Source organism: Puntigrus tetrazona, chromosome 10 (assembly GCF_018831695.1).
Source record: "Puntigrus tetrazona isolate hp1 chromosome 10, ASM1883169v1, whole genome shotgun sequence".
Classification (NCBI taxonomy): domain Eukaryota; kingdom Metazoa; phylum Chordata; class Actinopteri; order Cypriniformes; family Cyprinidae; genus Puntigrus; species Puntigrus tetrazona.
The window spans coordinates 3,745,992-3,768,175 of record NC_056708.1 but is presented as its reverse complement, the minus strand read 5'-3'; the positions used below and the strand labels follow the sequence as shown (position 1 = coordinate 3,768,175).

The window sequence follows — 22,184 nt, the reverse complement described above, 5'->3', positions numbered from 1 at the left end:
AGCTAGGGCTTCTTTTTAAAAACTTACGTAAATGGCGTTATGCATTATTGCCTCGGTTAAAAGACACAATCAGTCTAGTGTAACATCGGCTGCAATTTGCGATTTTCTCAGCAAGATCAACTCAATGACCGCAGCAAATATTTCTACAACAAATAAACTAGTTTGAATATTAATATTATTATATATGCGGGTCTTATGAAATTGTCAACAGGTAACATAATTTATAGCAGTCGATATGATATAACAGGTGTGGGTGTGATGTAACGTAAAACTAAAGGAGTTGCACAACGTGGCGCCCAAGATGACCTACATTAAATAAGATGATGTGTATGAGCGCGCCATCCAGTGGAAAAAGAAACGCGTTTCAGTTGAGCCGGCATTCGTTCAAATGCACAATTAAGAACAACCCGAGCATCGTCGATTTTTCCGTTATAACAAAAGTGAGATGCATAGGTTTTGATGCTGATCGTTCAATGCACTGCATATTCAAAACACTCACATGTGCAGAAACAATACCTTTTATTTAAGAGGTATTACAACTACAGATTCACAGTGCAAGGTAAGTGATTTTTTTTTTTTACTTAAACGTGAGCAATTAAACGAATGCAATAAAAACGACAATCTTTTTCACGACAGCCAGTAACGCATCAGTAATGAGAAATAAAAAAAAAAATGTCTGCCTTTTTTGGGGTTTCCGTCAAGATGGAAAGTTCGTGGACGCAAACCTTGCGCGACCGGCTTTGTAGCGCAGTTTGTGCGGCAGCAGAACGGGCTGCTTGGTCGCGCGCTGCTGAAAGGCCGTTTGCGTTTCGCCGCCGATCGGTCCGGCCCGCCGCGTGTAATTTTGCGCCCTGTCGGAAGATGATGTTTTGGAAAAATAACAGCGCGACAGGTTGACCAACGCGTCTCTGTCCTCCGTCAGCCCGCGACTCGTTTGAGCCGAGTCATTTCCATTCTCCAAAGCTGCGTGCGCTCCGCCGGCGCACGCGTTCGTTCCGTGACTGTACCTTCCCATTGGACGATAACCGTCCAATAAACTGACGCGCGGGGATTTCGTAGCATTATTACCGGCGGAGTTTTTAATCAAAGGATATGATGCCAAATCGAAAACCGGGCGAGCAATGTTGGTTTCAGGACGTACTGTTTCACAACAACCAGAAAACGGGCAATGAGGCAGACTGCGCAGTGGCAACACGGTTGCGGGAACGGCGAAACCGCGCGGGTAACAGTCGTTTGGCAGTCCAAGGGGCAACCCCAAAGCAGCAGCGTCCACCGGGTTGCTCTGACGATGGACTGCAGAGAGCGCAGCCTTCAATTTGTCGTTTTCCCGCTGAAGCTCGACGGCGCGCGACTCCAGGAGATGTTCCTCCATCCTCTTGCGCTGGCGAGACCTCTTCGCTGCTTCGTTGTTACGAGTCCGCTTGAGCCAGTAATTGCTGTCTTTCTGCTCGTCGGGCGTAAACTGTCTTTTCCGTCGAGTTGAGCCGTTTGAGCTGAGGCTGGGTGCCGCGTGAAACTGATAGGCATTCCGTAAACCGCTGATGCTAGCCAGTTCATCGTGCGTGGAGCAACAAGCGCCTGTTGACATCTCAGCAGGCAAACGTGTATTACTGCATACGTGTCAGCCCTGTATGCAAGTGTAAATTATTTGCAGTTTGCCTGCCAAAAGTGGAGAATATATCAGTTATTACTTTGGTCCCGCCTTTCTTGGGAAACAAGAACACCTACTTTACAGTCATTGGTTAACGTGAACCAGCACACATCACTCACTCAGTTAATTTTTCACCGAGTACAAATAATGAGTCATATAAAATACACCATTGTGCTATTTTAATTACATTATCATAGCAAAATGCCTTTCCAATGTCTAGATCGCACACAAGCTAAGGAAACCCCACAAGTAATATGATATTACGTATTACTTTATTCTCCAGGTGCCTGGATGAACAAAATATATGGTTAATGTGTGTTAGAAAGAAACTGGGAAGTAAGCACGTTTCTGGTTGGTATGACTTTAAAGTAATACTACAGGCTAAACAAAATAAGACAAAAAACATTACAAATCTTCAAGAGAATCAATGGCATAAATTACAAATCTTTACAAACAGGAGTTTTATAAAAGCAACTTCTAAAAAAAAAAAAGGACACAAATGTCCTGGGGTCAGCATCCATGTCTCTGCACATCCAGATTGTTTATAGTCCAATATTGTGATTCATGATGAGTTTTCATCATGCATATCATTTACCAAAGCCCTCAAGCAAGAAATATATTTAATCCAGTGGTGCCTAAAGGCTCCATTAATGACTTGTTCTCAATGACACCACCAACTGAGAAGAGGTTACACTAATGAATGGTACCCACAACATGCTTGAAATTATGTTTCATGTTGCACAGCAACAGTAAGAACTGATTCTTCTGAATAGCTTTGCAACAATTTGATTAAAACAACCAAACCAACAAGATGTCCTCCACTGTATCATCTGCTACCGACCCCAAAGCAGAAGGGCTGAAAGCTCGATTCTTCATCATAGATTATGCAAATTGCAGCTCATGGGTGAAGCTGACATTTTTTATAAAAATATCTCCCAACAGCATGATGCGTTCGTCCATCAGTGGCTGCTGATAAAACAAAAAACCCATAAATAACACCAGTTCATGTGTCATTCACTGGTTTCCCTTCACTTTTTAAACCTGTACAACTGAGAAAAACTTAAAAAAAAATATTCTTCTCATCTAACCAATCTAAACAGATCATCTACACTTCCAAGTTGATTTCATTGTCCTTGGTCTGTGGGCTGTCGTTGTCCCCCAGGAGTTCTGTCTCTGGAACAGAAAGGTCCTCGTTGTGCAGGCCACTTTGAGAGGCTCCGTCAGCGAAATCCTCCTCCGCCGCTTTCAGGTCTTCGTTCATAAGGGCCGCCTTCTCCGTACCAGATCCGTTTGAGGGTGCTGTGGTCACATAGCCGGTGCTGGTGGATCCACTACCACTGTGATGCGATCCAGCCTTGGCGACCAGCTGTGGATGCAGCTGCTGTGGAGGCATCTGCATTGGGATCTGCATGGGGTAGAAGTTCTGCATGTATGGATAAGCCGGCATTGGCTGGTAGCCGTTGACTGGGATGTAGAGCTGAGGAGGCACCATCGGGCGCATCTGGCCCTTCATGGGTACAAACTGAGGCTGGGGAAACGGGGAAGACTTTTTGGGACTGACATAGCGAGCATTGCTGATGTTGCTGACGGGGCTTGTGCTGAGAGAGCTGGTTTGAGTGGTGTTGCTCGCTCCTGAGGTCTGAGCCGAGCTGTTGTAGTTAGACAAGCTTTCCCAGGTGCGCAACCGGGCGTGAATGTCTTTGAATCTTGGCCTTCTTGCAGGGAACTCATTCCAGCACTCTAGCATCAGTGTGTAAATCCAGGCTGGACAGTCATCTGGGCAGGAAAGGACTTGTCTGTTGCGAACCATCTCAATCACGTCCTGATTGGAATAGCCGCAGTACGGCTGAAGGCCATAGCTGAATATCTCCCATAGCACCACGCCGTAGGACCATATGTCTGAATCGGTGGAAAACTTGCCATACAAGATGGCTTCAGGGGACATCCAACGGATTGGGAAGGGACTGGTACCCATTAGCTTGTAGTAGTCAGCAGAGTAGACCTCTCTGAACAACCCAAGGTCAAGGATCTTCACGTTGAGTTTATCGCAGACTAGAATGTTACGAGCAGCCAGATCCTTGTGTACCACGTGGTGGCTGGAGAGGTACTCCATCCCGGCCGCTATCTGTGTGACAATGTGAAGGAAGTCTGCCTGTTCCAGAGTGGATTTAACGGTTTTATCGTCATCAGAGCTGCCGACGTCTGAATGAGGGGATCGCATGACCAGGAACTCATGGAGGTCACCGTGGCCCGAATAGCTGAAGATCATGCTCATGGGCTGTTCTTTCGTTATCACACCCAGAAGATAGACGATGTTGGGGTGCTGTAAGCGGGACCGGAGCATGGCCTCGTGGCGAAATTCTTCCCGTAGGGGTCCCTCGTCCTTGTCTTTGACCGTCTTTATAGCCACCACCTGGGTCTGTTCACCTGGAGCCGTACCGTAGAGGTGACCTTTGTAGACCTTTCCGAAACGGTCCTCTCCAAGCTCTTCCATGAACCGGACTGCAGACAGGTTGAGTTCTCGAAGCTTCGCCTGGGAATGAAAGACAATAAGAAATCATCAAGTCTGCTCGTGCTCAAATTGAAGAGGCAAAAAGCGAAGAGTTCAGATGCAAAAACCTCTGTGGGCCGTCTAAAATCTGCTAAAATAAACATTTTGATCAGGCTCCAGTGTTTTTCACTTTAATGGCAGACCTATTTGCAATTTAGAGTGAAATGAATGAACTTACAGCACTCACAAAATGCTAATTTTAGAAGAAAATGTAAAATTTCAAAAAGCACTTTGCATCTGATCTTTTAATGAGTGGTTACACAATGACAAAACATAATTGGCAATGGCTCATTTATCATGATACATCAAGGTTCATTTTAACCTTAAAGAGATTAATAACTTCTAAAAATGCATAGGTCTTTTAAAGGGTACCAAACATGGCAAATGAGTCCTGCAAATTGCAAAATGTGCACCTTTTGTATTTGAGTGCATTTGAAAATGAGGTTTTTCACATATTTTTAACATTTGTCTAAAAACAAACAAACACAAAAAAAAACAGTTTGGTAAAATGAGTTCAGCCTCATTCCTCATGTTAGGGACTGATGATGATTGATGAACCACTGCAGAAAGAATTTTTTTTTTGCGTAGATTAAATGAATGAATAAAATGAATGGATTTTCTTTTAAAAAATGAAATAGTAATATTGAATGTGTTAAAAAAAAATTATAAATGTAGACAAATTATTTAAATTAACTGAATGCCGCAAAGTCTTAGAATGTATATTCTCATCAATCTCATTTAGCAGATGCTTTTATCTAAATGGAAGCAGTCAAAACCAACAAGAACAATGGTATGCAAGTATGCAGTTATAACAGAAAACAGAATAGAATAAAAGAATAGAGCATGCCAGGGTTTTTTTGCTTTTGCTAACTGTCTAGTAAAAATTGAATACAAAAATGATCAGAAAGAAAACAAGTAAATGAATAGAGTGCAAGTCTAAAATGGACACCTTTTTAAAAGAATAGAATTAGAACGTAAAAATTGCTTTGAAAAATTCAACCTCATCTAAAAATTCTGCGATGGAGGATTACCTGATGCTTGTGCTGGTTAAGTAAAGGCAGCTCCATTTCTTGACTCGGTGAGGCAGTGAGCTGCCGGCGAGTGGGGGTGTCAGCAGACTCCTTCTGTTTGTTGCGGCACATGCAGATCAAGAAGAATAAGCAGGCAATAACTAGAGGGGTGGCTATACTGGGGATTAGGATGTACAGTATCTCCTTTTTCATTTTCTGTGGTGGCTCTGGGCAAAAGAAAAAGAAGATTCAGAACGACGAAAAATCACATGAGTCGTTTTCCAGCCCATCACGGGGCTCCTAAAGCTATCCTACTCACTGCAGGGCTGAATGTCACAGACGTCCACTCTAACATGAGGGTCCAAAGTGAAGCACCAAGGGCTCTCCATTTGCCCGCCAGGGTTCCTGCAGAAATTGTGGCCTCCTCTGAGCTCAGGGTACTCAACGGGTGTCAGATGATGACTGTGTGGATACTGTGCGCTCCACGGCTGGCACTGGTAGCCTGATTTCGTGACGCTGACCGTGCCTTTGTAGTTGGCGCCACTTCCGTTGTAACAGCTGTGATTTGGGGGCGAATCTTTAACAAGGATTGAAAATTAGAAGGGGTTTGAAATAAGCAGACTAACTGGAATATTCATTTGTGTGTATGAGTTAAAGACCACCATTTACAGTAATGCGCCATCAAGTCATTTTAGAGGCACCACAAGAGGGCCCTCTCGCTTTAATCGCTCACTGAGGGTGCTTGGGAGCCAATTACGTCAGATTTTATGCTTATTAAACCCTCCCTTGAGTCTTCTTTGGCTCTAAACCTGATTTTATGGTCAAGTCAACTCACATTGCGGCGGCAGGCCGATGCGGATGCAGCTGGCAGCTTCTGGCGAGCCGGGGTGGGGAAGCAGGTTGCACGCGGGCAGCTCCAGCTGCATGAGGATGAGAGGGTTGGAGCGTGCGATGGTGTACTCTGTATTGCACAAGTCGTTCTCCAGAGCCTCGCACTCGTCACGGCACAGCTGGCGCCGCCGTGGACCTCTAGTGCCCTCCTCGCACAAAGGGAAGACGTAATAGCAGAAGGACGGGATGGCAAATTCAGAGCACTGGTCTGATAGCTGGGTTGAGGTGCCGATCATCGTGAAGGCAGCTGGAGAAAAACACAAGAATTGAAAATAATGCAGAATTTATGGGGTGTCTATGATCTTTAAACTAAAAGGCTTTCATCAATGCTTTCTCTTAAAGGCATTGATGGTTCCAAGAAAACCAAGAAGGAAACTTGCCAGTGTATAATTTTATTTTGAATGTTGTTTAAATGTTTTTCACAATATAATTGCAACAATAAAATGTTCATTAAAAAGTTATTTGGGGAATCCATAACGGTTCTTCTATGATGTTTTTCAAAATGTTTTTTTAAAATGTTAAGTCTTTTAAATTCACAAATACTACGTTTACTTGAATACAATAATAGGGAAAATAAATATTGTGATATATTACTATGTAAAATAACTGTTTTAAACATTTTCAATATTATCTGAAACCAGAAAATAAAAACATTGCTGTATCTAGATTTTGTTATAAATAAAAAAATCTGTAATTTAATCATGAATTAAATCTGTTACTTTAGATCAATTAATTTTTTTAAATCAAAATGTTATTCTTTTACGTATCTTATTAAAGAATCCTTTATAAAAATCTTAAGCAGTTTTCAACACTGATGATAGTAATCTTTAATGATTATTATGAATGATTTCGGTTTCCTTTAATCCTCATTAATAACATAATATTGTCATAATTTCTGAATCTCCAGATTAATGTAGAAAAACTAGTATTGTCAAATGATTAATCGTGATTAATTGAATCCAATTAATTTTTTAAGTTGAGTTTTTGTTTACATAATATATGTATGTGTTGTGTATTTAAGAAATATAATATTAAATAATATTATATATTTAAATATATATATGAAAATAAATATATAAATGTATAAGCATTTAAATAAAAAAATTTTTTTATGTATCTATATATACACATAATATACTCATTATATACACATTTTGCAAACAAAAACATTCTAGATGCAATTTATTGCAATGGTTTACAGCACAAAAAAATTAAATGATAAAAATTAGATATTTGAAATATATGAAAACATAAATCTATAAATGCAGTTTTCCCTCAGTTTTAGCCATTCATTTATTTATCATTACAATAAAATTGAAACATTTAATAGGCTTCGAAAAACTTGTGACCTATAGTGTGTGCATGCTGATAATCTGTGCTGATGTTTCCAACATCTGCGCTCACCAGTGATGCGGTTTTCACTTTCTCCCTGCATCTGCAGAGACTCCACATAGATGCTCCTGTTTCCTATGAAGCGAGCGCACGCAATGCCGCGGTACGGCTGGCAGAAGCCCTTCTCGTGCGTTCTGAGAAAAGAAAACGGCACGCAGTGGATGCACGAGATACTTTTTCAATAATAATAATAATGACCCGTCACTGCTCAATTCGTATTATATGTAGTGCGTGTCATCATTTCAAGGATGTGTAGGATATCGCCATCTCGAAATCTGAAAGCTTTGTAATGCTAACGTTGAGTGGACATCCTGCCGGCTTCAGCAAAGAGGCCACATTAATGAACGTTAAGGGAGTCTCTATGCATCTCAAGACCTCTTGTTCACACAGTCATGAAATCTAGGTGCTCACATTGAGCCGGTACAGAAGTGTATTCACAGCAGTCTGCGGTTTGAGTGTTATGATTGGAGCGCTTCAGGAGAAGTTTCGGTGGATGTTTATGACGCTACCTTTGGGTTTTGCTGTTTCTCTCATCACGCTCTGAATGTGAAGAGACCAAAATCACTAGTATTTGCTGCTCAGGATATCCATCTCTGCTGTTTATGCCGTTACCAACTGGATGAAAGTGGTCTATTCTGGCCAGACACAAATGGCTTTATGTGATGACTCAGGAACTGGCTGGAGGCTTCTGAACTTGATGCCTCGATGACGTTTTTTTTTCTTTCGTCTCCACAACAGACACGTTTGTTTTAGTCTCACAATGAACTGTCAGCTCACAACAGCGCAGATTTCCAGAGCTAAAATACGATACCGAGTCGGGCTCTCATCCAAACCGAATCCCCTGTCTCCCTTCTAAGGCAGCATCCCGACCGAAATGAAACCTTGTAAGTGATGGATTTGGAATGAACGCAAACTCTGGTGGATAAAACTTAGAGCATGACGTTAGCAAGACACTCTAAACAATAAAAACACACAAATACTGGCTAAAATATTCCTTTACATTTAATCGTCGGCAGATACTGTTATCCGAAGTGACTTACAATTGAGTAAGTGTAATATTCAATAAACACTCTATTTTTTATTTCTAGCTTAGCAAACGGCGTAACTCTATAATTTTACATGAAATTAGTTGTAAGCACCACCTACTTGTCAAAAGTTGGGGTAGATAGGATTTTTTGGTAACACTTTATTTTAGGGTCTTTTAACTAGTTGCTTATTAGCATGAATATTACTAGAATATTAGCCAATTATTGTAGCAATTAAACGCATATTAATGCCTTATTCTACACCCATAATCCTATCCAATACCTAAACTACCTTAGTAACTATTAATAAGCAGGAAATTAGGAATTTATTGAGACGTTTATACAGATATACATATATATATATATATATATATATATATATATATATATATATATATATATATATATATATATATATACATATATACATATATACATATATACATATATATATATATATATATATATACATATATATATATATATATATATATATATATATATATATATATATATATATATATATATATATATATATATATATATATATATATATTCTCTTACTAAAATGACTGAAGTACAAACATTTCTGAAAATGTGCTACACTCAGCCTTGTGTAGCATGATCAGAAACAAACAGCACAGGAAACACGTTTTTCCAGAGCCTCTGGCAAACCATATTTCACTCATCAGCCCGTGGGTTGGACTTTTTAGTAGATCCTTAATCAAGCGCTTATAAATCGCACTCCTATGGTGAAAGCGGTGAATAGATGCAGTGTGAAGCTGTGCTAAAATAACTGCTCTCCGAAGGAATTTTGCACTATTCACGTATGATTTTGCTCCTAACCGTGGCATTTCGCCAGCGTGACCGTCAATGCCCTAAACTTCTGCTACGGCCCAATATCACATATGGTTACAATTTCGCTGCAGTTCGGATTGAGCGAGGAATTTTCTCCCAAGCTAATGTTTGAGGACTCGAGCCTAACAAGATTCAGATTTACTTCCTACTTTTTTGTTGAAAATATTGCAGAGAATAAATGAAAAACATTCTCTCCCCCGATGGCTGTAAGCAGTGCACGGTTTACGCGAACTGGATATCAGTTTTGCAGTGTTTTGCCCTTCTAGAAAGGCTTGAACGATATTTGTGAAAGACAATGAGGCTGTCAAGATGTAAGCAACACAACTGGTTTCTCATGTTCATCTGTAACCATTTATGCAGAGAAAAACAATACTCTGCCTTTATCAAATATGTGTGCATGTGGTCTTAGAGCTTCTCGATGCTCTTCTACTTGGATAACAGCTTTCTTTAATGACTCTAACCGCAAACGATCCTCGCCATCCCTCTGAACAAATGCAGTCTGGGACCTTCATTAATGCTGAGAGCTCCAAGACAATATAACTTCAAAGAAAGCTAAAAGCACTTTCTGGATCAACAGGGTTTGCTCTCTTTTGTTTTGAACTGGTCAGTGCAGGGAGAAGTTAACACGGAGGCTAATACCAATGTGTTTGCTGAACCTTACTTCACTAGAGTGTGGACTTGAGCATTGCACAACTTCATACAAGAAAAATGAATAGGGACAGATATACAGCGCCAAAAATATAAGAGAAAATCATCGTTCCACTATGTATTCAGTATTTTTTACTTCTATTTTTTCGGAACTTGACACACACTTCTTTTAATTAATTAATTGGTTTTAATGCTTCAACGATGCTCAACAATGTCCAAATTAGACGCGGTCGCATTAGCAAGATTTAGGTGAAACTCCCCAGGGAAAGAGTTCATTGTTAATAGCCCCGGCGGTATATGAAGCACAGCTCACACAGAAGTCATTATTTAACCAAACGGCTTTCTGTCAGTCAGTGCAGTCAACCAACCTTTCACCCTCACACATATTTCCCGGTTTTGTCATTTCTTATTGAAATGACTGGATCCGACCACAAAAATTTGCCATACAACAGAAATGCGACCGCACCATTATAGCACTGCTCTACAGTACGTACAGTATGCACTGGCCTGAAAACATCCCCGCAGACGTTACACTACCATTTATTTAACCTGGAAAAAGGAAACATTAGGACCTGCCACAAAACTTCCCCAACTGAAGATGCTTGCCAGCCCTCTCTTTGGCTCTTAAACAGGTTAAATCAGATATACAGCTTTAAGCCAGGATACAGGTCTGTGTTTTTGTTCTATTTTTTGGAAAAGCTGGTCCTGCTTTATTTCCACAAATCAGTTTATATATACACCGTAGCCGTCAGGGTGTACAAGAAATGAAAAGGCCATGTCATTTACCATGTCAGAAGGATACCATAAGCAAAGAGCAGTCCCAAATGCATCAATGATCATTTAAAGCGACAGTTCAGACACTGTTTTAAGCAGAAATGTGGCTCTTTTTTAAACAATGTGACCAAATCAAAGTTCAGCCAGTTCTGACTCTTTTCAGAAAGAATTCTTCAAATTCGTCAAACCTTTAGCATTTGAGGGTGTGTGCGTGTGTGTATTTTTACGGTCAGCGGGGTTGGAATAAACAATTTACTGTGTGGAAATGATGAAACATTTATTTACAGCGGAAAATATGAAGGCAGACAACCTGACAAAAGCGGTACTTACGAGTCTTCTCCTCCATGGGCCGGGGACTGTCCTGTAAAACACAGATAGGAGGAATTACAGACAAGCGTCTTAACATGATCTCCCCTTCGGGAGCAGCTGTTTTCACAAACTCTAATTTGCCGTTTCAGTTCAAGGGGAGCTGCAATGTTATTAAGCCAAGATGACTTTTCGGAGAAGCAGGAGGTACAGCGCATGCAAGCTCCTAAACCTGTCAAAAGCATAATGTATTTCACATCGGACACGCTCCTTGTGGAGAATTTACCGTACGCACATAAAAGGGATTTTTTCCCCCCAGAAGGAAACAGTGGGAAGTTGTGTCTTGAGTAGAGTCCTAATGCAGGAACACTGAGATTTATGCCACTGCTTTCCTATAAATATACAGGGATGCCAGGGTGAGATTTGGCGCATGTGGTTGTAAAACACTGCCGCTTTAGTCCATCTGTAAATCAACGAACTCCCAAAGCCAGCCAAAATAGGTGAACAGGAAAGAAAACTCTAGAGCTATGACAGAAAGAGAACACACTGATTGTAGTCCCCGATGTGAGCAACTAAAAAGGAGGAGTTTATATCGGGATGCCACACAAGTGTATTTAATTGAGTTTGGTTTCATGTGACGGCAATCATTCCCAAAAATAACTATGCATTAAAAGCGCAAACTTGGCCAACAAATCTCCGGCCTGACAGAAACGAATGGAAATTTGTGCAGTCTTCCCATGAAGTGAATCAGCAGGGTACTGGAAGTAAAAATCCAATTCGTTTTACCCATACAGAAATTGATTTTTAATGACAGTATATAAAGCTTTCAAGAGAGACCTACAAAGCTGAAGAATGAAATATGCTAAAGTTTTGTAACATTTTTCTGAAGAACTACACTACCCATAATTCTGAAGAGAGCTCACACAATTACAAAGCAAAAGACCACACATTGTACAATTTAGATGATCCTTTAGAAATCACTCTAATATGCTGATTTGCTGCTCAAGAAACATTTTCACAGCATTAAGAACAGAATTATTTGAAATAATAATATTTTGCAATATTGTAAATGCCTTTGTTTTTATCAGTAAAGCAAGATTAAATTGATCAGTGTATTTACAATACAAGTATACAAATATATGTTGCAACAACAATAAATGAAACTCATTAAATAATTTACATACTCGCTATTATTAAACAATTAAAGGAGCCGTATGTTGGATTGACACCAAGTACTTGAACTAGATATTGCAGTCCAAATTCAAAATGTTGGAGACGTTTTTTTTTTTTCCTTCCCCCAGCTCCTCTCCCTCAGACTTGACACGCATACAGGTTGCCAGGTCGAGGACACCAACAGGAACGAGCGCACATGGCAATGAATGAAATATTTCATTTCATTCATTGCCATGTGCGCTCGTTCCTGTTGGTGTCCTCGACCTGGCAACCTGTATGCGTGTCAAGTGCAAATGCTAGATTTTTTCCGCCAACTGGCAACCCAGGGTTCCGTAACAATTGGATAACTGGCAACAGGCAGCATTCACAAACCAAAACAAAGGCCTGCGTTCCAGGCCGGAATGCACATTTTCAAAAGGAGAAGAATTGACTGTAGCATTGTTTTTCAGATAAACATATGTTAACTTAGCATGTTTCTTAAATATCAGCAAAAATATGATGCTTTAGTAGACTTTTGCCTCAAACTCTTAAAGGCTCCGATATACTTCAAACAAACTTTTCGTTCTTCATTTGAGGGCAAAGTTCGAAGTTTCGAAAAGTTCGAAAAAACATCCCTGTGCTGCTGGAGGCGGGGTTTAGGTTTTAGGTAGACGCAATACTCGTATGTAGCCTATAAATTTGATTAAAAATAAAGGTTTATTCATTGAATACCTTTTAAATTAGTTTTGAAAGAACAAGAACAACGACGACAGCAGTAGTGTATTGTAATATTACAATATATATTTCCTTTTAATTCTTATATGGCTTTAGAAAAGTTGTATCTTAAGTTTCTCTACGTCGCTTTTTGCATATCTCCAGGTCGTTGACGAGCTTTGTTTTAATTAATTAAGCTTTATAAGAATTAAAAATGAAAAAAAAAAAAATAAATCCTGCAAAGACGGTGGAGTTTCAGAACACACAGTATCTCAAAGGTGTTTAGTAGCTAAAACAAGCTACCCAAAAATGTTTGTTTGGTGAACCGATTCGACCTGTCAAAACCTTTTTTTTGCCTGATTTTATGCAAAATGTTGTCAGTTTGTTCTTCGATTTCGTATATTGTATATTGTATATAAGTATATTGGGGCCTTAAAGCGGTTTATTAATAGTTGCAAAGTTTATGCACTGGGTAGGATTAGTGATGTAGAATATGCTCATGTACAATATATGCTTAATAAGGACTAATAAACAGCCAATATGTTAATAACAGGCAAGCTAATAAGCAACTAGATAATAGTGAGAATTGCTCCGTTTACTAAAATGTTGAGAATCGTGACCTTTTTTCCCCCTCAATATTAATAGAATATTTTGCTTTGAAATGAGTATAAAAGTCTTCAAAAACAATTTAAATGAGAGAAAAGAAACAATTATTTACCTCCACTCCCCAGCCGCACATAAAGCACTCCAGTAGCTGAAATGACCTTGATGGAGTTTGAAGCTACACACTGGTAGTATCCGGTGTCTGTGGTGTCCAGGTCTTGAATGCGGAGCTTAGATCCAGCCTCTGTCTTGCGGATGGAGACTCGGCCCTGCTCCTGCACCACCGGGGCATCGTTCTTGAGCCAGCGGATGCTGGGCCGTGGGTGACCGGCCACTTTGCAGTGTAAAGTGACCGTCTGCCCCTGCACTATAGTCATATTGTTTGGCTGCTCCACAAATTCCAGGAAATAACCTGAGGGAAAATGGCAAGGAAAGGCTGTTAGAGAGGTCAAAGGTGAGGACCCCGAGCATTAATGCAGGCTTGAGAAGAAATCAACCCCCAATTCCTTGCTGAGAGAGGCAGCTTGAGACACTGAAACCATTTAAAGGTTTGACTGATGTGTGGGTTTCTGCACGCATTAGGACTCAAAATTGAAAAAAGACATTTCACATAAATTCACATACTTGAACTTTGTGGAATGTATTAAAACAAGGACTGAACGACTGATAAAACGTAATTATTATGACTATGCTAATAAGGGTTTTTAAAGACATTTTGGAGTGAAGAAATGCATTTCAGAGGGAAGCATGGCAAAGCGTTCATTTACAAGAATAACAGTGTTTTGGGTTTGCATTGAAGCTGCTCGGCTTTATAAATAAGTGGTTGAATTATTCACTCAACCAAACAGTTTGAATCAAGGTGAAATCACAAAGGGTGTCAGATGTGGAATCTGAAATGAGGAACCGTATTAAAATGGTCTGTTTGTTTCTAAATGCAAGTTACTTAATTTCAACTCTTTACTGAACTGTTGCTGAAAAGCATGATTAAAATTGTGCTGTCTGTTTGTTACTCCTTAAAAACCCTTGTTTGTTAGTTCTAATGTGACTTTTTCAATTTGGTAACAGAAACCGGGACACTTTAGAACTTAGTTGGCAGATCCTGAATCTGTGGCGCAAGACGGTCATTCCCACACACAAGAGCATCTTCATCTTTTTCTTATTTAAATACTTGTCCTGTTTACATACTTGCTCTATGAACTTTTCTCATGTGATATTGCTTTATCAAAGAGCAGAATTCAATGCATGAGCCATGTTTTAAAGCTTCGGAATGCTTTCAGAATTGAGTTTTATTTGTACGCATTTTTTGGTTTTAGCTCAAGTTTTTTGTCTCATTTTCAGATGGGACAAGATAAACACGAGTTGACTGGTCAAGGTCAAACCGCCTCAGCACTGACCCTTGTTTGACGGCAGAATTACTCAACTCTGGGAAAGCACATCTGGATTAAGTAACTCAAGCTTTAGATCAAAACAAACATCTTCCCTCGAGTGGTCCCATCCTGACAACTGCGGATGAAAGAAACATCTCAGGAGGGGATTTGTTTGTTTTGGCAAACCTATGATTTGTAGACCTTTGCAACGTAGCAAACAAACCAAGAAAGAAAAAAAAAAAAAAATGTAGAGCCGAACTTCCCAAACTCCAGACCGATAATGTCCCCTCAAATAACAGATGTGCTTTTAAACTAGAGTTTAAACGGTATTTTCATTCAGAACTAGGGTTTTCACAATATCAGATTTTCGATACACTATTATTGTGGGCCAAAGAATCATAAAAAATAAAAAAATTAAAAAATACAAAGCCACTCGAAATATGAGAGCAGGGGAACATAATCTGCCAGCATATCTTTACAAAAGCGTTCAAAACAAACTTACTATCAAAGGTACTATTAAAAATGTGGTTTTTTTTTTAAATACTATATGGCCAGCAATATCTCAAGTTTTGTTTATCATGACAAATACACATTCATACATTTTCATTTAAAAAAAGATGCCACGTTTTAGATATAATTGATTGTTTTGTTATTAAAATATCTGATTGGTATTCCTTAAAAAGTTATTATACCTGTATCTTAAATCTGATTGATTTAATTTGGAATATAGTCATGTTGATCGCATTGCCAAGATTGCTCTTTTAGTTTTAAAACGGTGTCTGGCCCCTCTCTGAGGCCTCCGCTCTTCACAGAGACATGAGAGATGACGCGATGGTGCGGAGGTGAGAAATGCAACAGGACTGCATGATGGGAAAACAGAGAAAGTAACAGCAAGAGTGCAAAGAGAAGAGGCGTCGTGCCTGGCTAAGCTCAGCCTGAGAAGTGTGAGCTCATAGTAAGTAGAGAGCCAGACGGAGCTCAAATAAACACAGCCATACAGTCCTCGGCCTTATCGAGCAGACATGAAATCCCTTGTGCTCTCCAACCTGATCCGAGATCATATCTCCACAACCCACAGCCATCATAAGGGTGGTATGTAGCCATAAATGGGTTGACGTGCAGTTGCCAAGTTGTCCGACCAACGCTTGAACGATTACAAGAGCTGAGTCCTGGCGCATGCAAGGCAGAAAGACGCCCCCCCCCTGCGCACATTTGATCCTCGACCTATTGTTTTCTGTTGTGCTGGTGACCATTTTACACGACTAAATACAAACTAACTTCATTCTACTCCTGGCTGTAGCAACAATTCCAAAATTCCCAAATGCTTGTCGGTTACATCAGTTTCAAACTAGTGTGAAATGTGTTCGTTGGCTACAAGCAGCTTTTCACCACAGACTGGCATTTGTAAGGTATGCTTTGAGAGACTACGTGTTAGGCATTGGTGTGAAAAACAAAGTGCACTCCGTTTGACACACATGGGCGCCACTAGGGGGGGAAGTTAGGACGGTTCTAAGGGTCTGCCTAAGGGTTTGCTATACCGTACATATTTTACGAGTTGCAGATTCGTATGATTTTGTACGACTGACCTGCCCCTAAACCAAAAATCATAATCATACAAGCAAGGTTGTACAAATTAGCCACCTTGTAAAACATGTACAAATTTTTTGCGAGATAGCATTGGTTATACCTTGAGAATGAATGTAAAGACAACTTTGTTTACAGTTAAACAGAAAGAGTATGATATACCAAAAACACTGTATTAAGTATCCTAGGCTGGTGGTCGTGTATATGAGATATGTTTCCGCTGTTGTTTGTAACATATTTGAAGTTAAATCAACACTTTGCTAAAGAAGCGTTAGCAAACTCTTCAGCAGCACCATGTACTCAGCAATAACTATGTACTATGTTACTATGTAACTATGTTTTTCTGCCCTTGATTTTTTACATCTACTGCGCAGGTCTACATACCTAACACGTACCATGTTCGCGCATAATGTCACCGTTTTCAAAAGATTTCCGTTTTGGGTGTTTACACGGAAACGACCACGGCTGTGCCTTCAAAAACTGAAATCGGTTTTCAAAATGATGCGCTTTCAGTTCAAAATGCAGTTGTCGTGTTTCCAGTTTTTGGCTGAAAACGCTGTCGTGTAAACGGCCCCTAAAGTATACTCCTGGGTTCGAGGCAAGTGAAACACCTTGTTCAGTTAGGAACGGCAATTATCTCTAGCAGCAGATAATTCAACAGTCAACAAAAGGCAACAGGAAAAGACGGCAAAAAAAAAAAGAAAAGACCACCATCAAACCAAAGCAGCGTTGACAAGATCTGCATCACATCACAGAAGATTTGCAAAGAAGCTGAGGCATGAAAGGCCCGATTGTGTCACGCAGCCAAACTGAGAAGGTGAAGCCGTGAAAACACAACGTCCATACACCCTCACTGTGTTACAGACAAGCCGTTACAAGCCCTCCTCTCTCTATAAACGCGAGTGAGGGTGTTGTGATTACGCTCAGCTGACGCTCTGAAGACGTGACATAATGAGAAAGCAACTACTGTACAGGAAAGTGTTCAACATCAGCGAACCACAGCGCTGACGCTGCCGCGGCTAGACTTACAGCCAGGTGAAGTCAGCGTGCTAGAACAGGCAGAATGTGAAATTAATATTATACTGATCCAATATTACTCATGCATATGTGCCAGAGCAACTGAAAAAGCAAACAAGATAAAAGTATGAAGCTGCACCCACTCCAACGTGCCAAGCTGTACTCGTCACCTTTACTAAAGCGCAGCATACTGCGAACAGCACAAAGTAAAGCATTAAAGTGTCCCTACTATGGCACTATTACCATTATCTCTCAAAAGAAAGCGTCGACCCCAAGCGGTTTAATGTTGACTTCAAAAAGAAACATTACCATATTGCTCGCTCAATTGTTGGTCTGAAGAAAAATAAGTGCCGCTTTGGGAACGATAAAATGTCAGTTTCCATAGTAACATTGTACAAAAAGCAGCACTGTGCTCACAAACACTGCTTTAATCAGGCATGATGAATAAAAATGACACCAATCCAACCAAACATTGCAGATTAGCATCACACAAAGGCAGGGGTTTTTGAAAATTAATTGTTAAACAAACAGGTCAAATATTAACCTCTCGTTACCCATAATAGGGGCACTTTCACTACTGAAAAAAAGAGCAAGTTGAGGTAAAACAAATTAGACAATAGATTTATCCTTTGATTCAGAATAATATTGCAGAAATAAATGAAGACAACAATGTAGAAGATGCACAAACATAAATGGAATGCGCCATCATGCAGTCACTTGTACAAAAAGGAGGGAAAAAAAACACACTTGGAGAGATCTCGCTGTAGCTCAGGATTGGCGAGTGTAGCTAGCAGGCGAGGTTAAGTGGGTTTGACTACTTGTGGGCGACCATGATTGGAACGATAAACAACACAAGCACTGCTGACAAGCCATTATAAGTCGCCATATAACCAACCTCTGGCTTTAAAAACGCAACACCAAATGCTAAAATAACTTTTCAAGTAGATTTCAAGTGGATAAAAATTAATGACTTTACAATGCTTTTAACAAAAACGATTCTTTAATTCAAAGTTTTTTTTTTATCTATAGTGGTTTTCAGCTGATATGTAAACATGAGTTTGATTAAAAAAAAAACTATTTGTAGCAGATTTGGCAACAAGTTACTGCTGGTCAAACACCATCATGTTTGATTGTTCAAACACATTAAAAGGGATATGCACCCCTGAAGCCAGCGACTCTTAGGGAGACGTACACTTTCAAGTGTTCTGTAAAAAGTTGCAACAGAAATAATATACATATACAATAAAAAACAAACATTAGCAGCACTGCATAATCTGGACATCCAAGCTTTTTTTTTTGTCAATTTTTTTGTAAACAGTTGTAAATTGATGATCAACAATGCAATACATTTCAACATTTTGGGTTCGAGAAAAGTCTTTGCTTTCAAATTTTAAAATCACAAAACTTAAAATGAGATGTTTGCATGTTTTTTTTAAATGTAATACGACCAATCTCTGTAACTCCCTCCGAAGATTTCTGTGGTAGAAGCTATTAAAATGTCTTTTTGCAGAACGCAGTTGACGGTCACAACAGGTTTTAAATATGGAGCCGTTACTTTATATGAAAGACGCTATGTCATGCACCTGCTTAGATAAAACAACCACATTTGCCTACTAAGGTGTTCCACATCCTCTGAGCTTTTATCTTGCTTCAAGTTCATATTGGTAATGCATGGGTTCATTCACTCTCCTGAAAACTATTACGGCTTCCTCTGGTCCCCAGACCCCTTGGTCCCGCGGCCAACACAAATAGTCTCTGCAACGCTCATACTCTGAGCTGCTATTAAACAGGCCTGCCAGAGCGAAGTGGTGGCTTTTCCTGAAGCTCTTGATTTATGCACATGGAAAGCAAAAACGCAGACACACTCCTGACGGACATAGCAGGCCGCATTTCATGATCCAAACCTTATCGTGAACACCTATCGTAAGTCATTGATAACCTTCCCCCCTATCTGCTTTCACAGATTAAATGCGTTCCAAAAAAGTCAGTCAATCTAATCTATTCAAAATATAACGTGATCTAATCACTAGCACCTCTTATTGGCAAGACATATCTGTATCATTTTTCAAATCTGGCCAATGCTGAAATTTATATTTAAAGCCCAAATCAAGATGATTCCAATATCAGTCCGATAATATCGTACATCCCTAGTATTGAAGCATTATAATAAGCAATTATGTGCCCACTGGATGCAAAAATGCCTTGTTTGCACTGTCTTTTACTGTTTTTGTGTCATAGCTCCAGGACACGGCATCACAATACGTAACATTTCCGTCACACGCTTGAAGTATTCGGTCGGTCACAACGCACTGGATAGCTGGCCAATGAGAGCACACCTGGCCTCTCAGCTTTCTAAAAATGTACGCATTTGAAATAAGCGAGACAATTTTTTTTTTAAACCTTAAACCACAAAACATTTATTTTTGGAAATATACCTCTTTAATGTACAACTATGTGGAGTAGGACCTTAGTCTCACCGTGCGTGGCGCCAATTGATGATGCCACTACAAATAAAGCAATTGAGCTTCATCTGAAAATAAACTTTCTTGGTCAAACTTTTCTTTTAGAAACTATATACCAGGATTTTTTCAAATTGGTGGTTTGTGAGATTATGATAAAAATGCCAAAGCTTAGTAAAATGAGATAAGGGTCAAATGAATACAGTGTCAGAATGAGGCTTAGGGTAAGTGTTTAAATCGGGCCTTGTGTTCCTGTACCTTCAGCTGTTGGCAGTCCTCCGCTCTGGGCCTCTGCTACAGCCTCGATCTCTCCAGACTCCGACAGGTTCACGTCAGCCGCTGCACAACAGACAGGAGACTGTTAGTATGCTGTCAGTCAAGACCTGCGCTCAAATAAATCGGAACTGACAAGCGAGGTGTGATCTTATCAAATTATTCTGCCAGTTTATGGAATGACTGAACCTTAGCATCGGTTGAAGTAACTGTTCATTTGTAATCGTTGAGTATACACAACAAAAATATGCAAGCTGTAGTCGCTCATTAAAAATTCAAAAACAAGTTAAACAGGTCAGTAACACTTTATTTTAATGCTCACCATTAAAATCCTCACCATTAAATAGTTGCTTATTAGTAGGTGTATTAGTACTCATAAAGCACATATTAATGCGTTATTAAGCATTTATTCCACATCCCTTAATACGCCCCCGTATGTAAAGTTTACAAGAACCTTACTAACTTTTAATAACTAGCAAATTAGGAGTTTGAGAGAACACTTCTAGTTTACAGTGAAAATGTTCCCATATGTTAACATATAATTTATAGAAATACACATATGCATTTCAAGCAGTTATTCTACTGTGAAGAGTGAAAATTCAATATTCTTGTAAGGCATATGAAAAATGTTTCTGTGAGGGAATCTGTGTAATAAAAAATAAATAAATATATAAAATAAAAATGAAACTGCTATAAATTGACAATTCACACAGAACCCAAATGAGATACATGTGCATTATTAAAGCTATATTTTTGGGGGGAATTCTTTTTAACTTCTTGGATCATTATTTTGCACCAACAGCAAAATAATAAATAAAAATGTTACACTACGACTGAAAAAAGACCATTAATTACATTAAAAAAAAAACAGCTTCAGGAGGCTTCCACCCTGAGTTTTTGATCGGAGACTGTTTATTTAGTCCTTCATCTGTTTCAAAAAGAACATCTCATTTATCATAAAACACATTTCTGCTGACAGCGTGGTTTCTGAGATGCTCCATAAATACTCCAAATTGAGTTAAATCCCACAGACAACAGGGTTTTCATTTAATCATCAGATGGTAACTGGGCCGGTGTTTGACAAGCTCAGTGTATGTGGTTAAAGGCAAATTACATCCTTGTTTAACAGTGTGGAGTGATTTCCTTCTGAGACTGAAAACAGCGTGAGAACCGTTACATATGGGGCATAAATTATGCTCGCTTAATATGCTGTTGCGATTATTTCTTCGTTTCATCTGTTCCACTAAATTAAACTGTTTTGAGGCAAATTATCCTCAAATAAAAGTAAGCTGGGAATGTGTGTGTGTGTCAAAAACCACATTTGACATGCTATAAACAGCTGGTCCAGGTCTTCCACATAATTACAGTGCTTTATTGAAGTAATATTCCATAATGCGCTGCCAGCCGAAGCATTAGTGAGTGATTAGGACTCATCCACACAGTCCTAACTAAACACACCACGTGGCTTGTTTTACCCTGAAATACGCCAAATGAAAATGCCTGATTTTCTATTTTTAATAAAAATGATTACAGTACTACCGCGACTTCACCTTTGAAAGATCAAATGTATATACAAATCATTATTGTGTAACAAATCAGATTAGCTCTCCAAAGACAAGTCAGCCGACTATTTACACAAAATATGCATCGACTATTTACCATTCGTCTGTGCTTAAACAAAGGACCGCAATGATTAGGAGGATCTTGATGAAGTTGGTGATTCCGCTGAATAAACATTGGTTCTGCAGGTTTATTTTATGCCGCCTCGCACCCCGTTGAATGATCATCTGCCATAACACACACAGATGGTGTCTTTCAGAGCCGGCGAGGCCATGGCAGAACCCACGTACACTAGGGTTACAGACACATTTCTCTTGTGGTGGAGAAGTTTAATTCGCATTGGAAATAT

At 39.5% G+C, this 22,184-nt stretch overlaps 1 protein-coding gene across 1 annotated transcript in view; it reads right to left on the bottom strand.

Moving 5' to 3' along the window:
- Positions 1 to 502: 502 nt before the first annotated feature.
- ror2 (receptor tyrosine kinase-like orphan receptor 2) overlaps positions 503 to 22,184 on the bottom strand; it is a 58,008-nt gene continuing 36,326 nt past the window's right edge. Inside the window, exons 2-9 of the mRNA XM_043250336.1 lie at positions 20,261 to 20,341; positions 13,691 to 13,987; positions 11,131 to 11,161; positions 7,508 to 7,629; positions 6,048 to 6,350; positions 5,532 to 5,789; positions 5,234 to 5,439; positions 503 to 4,184 (exon numbers count right to left, since the gene is read on the bottom strand). Of these exons, the coding sequence (XP_043106271.1) occupies positions 2,757 to 4,184; positions 5,234 to 5,439; positions 5,532 to 5,789; positions 6,048 to 6,350; positions 7,508 to 7,629; positions 11,131 to 11,161; positions 13,691 to 13,987; positions 20,261 to 20,341 (2,726 nt within the window). The 3' untranslated portion in view covers positions 503 to 2,756. The remainder of the gene's footprint in view (positions 4,185 to 5,233; positions 5,440 to 5,531; positions 5,790 to 6,047; positions 6,351 to 7,507; positions 7,630 to 11,130; positions 11,162 to 13,690; positions 13,988 to 20,260; positions 20,342 to 22,184) is intronic.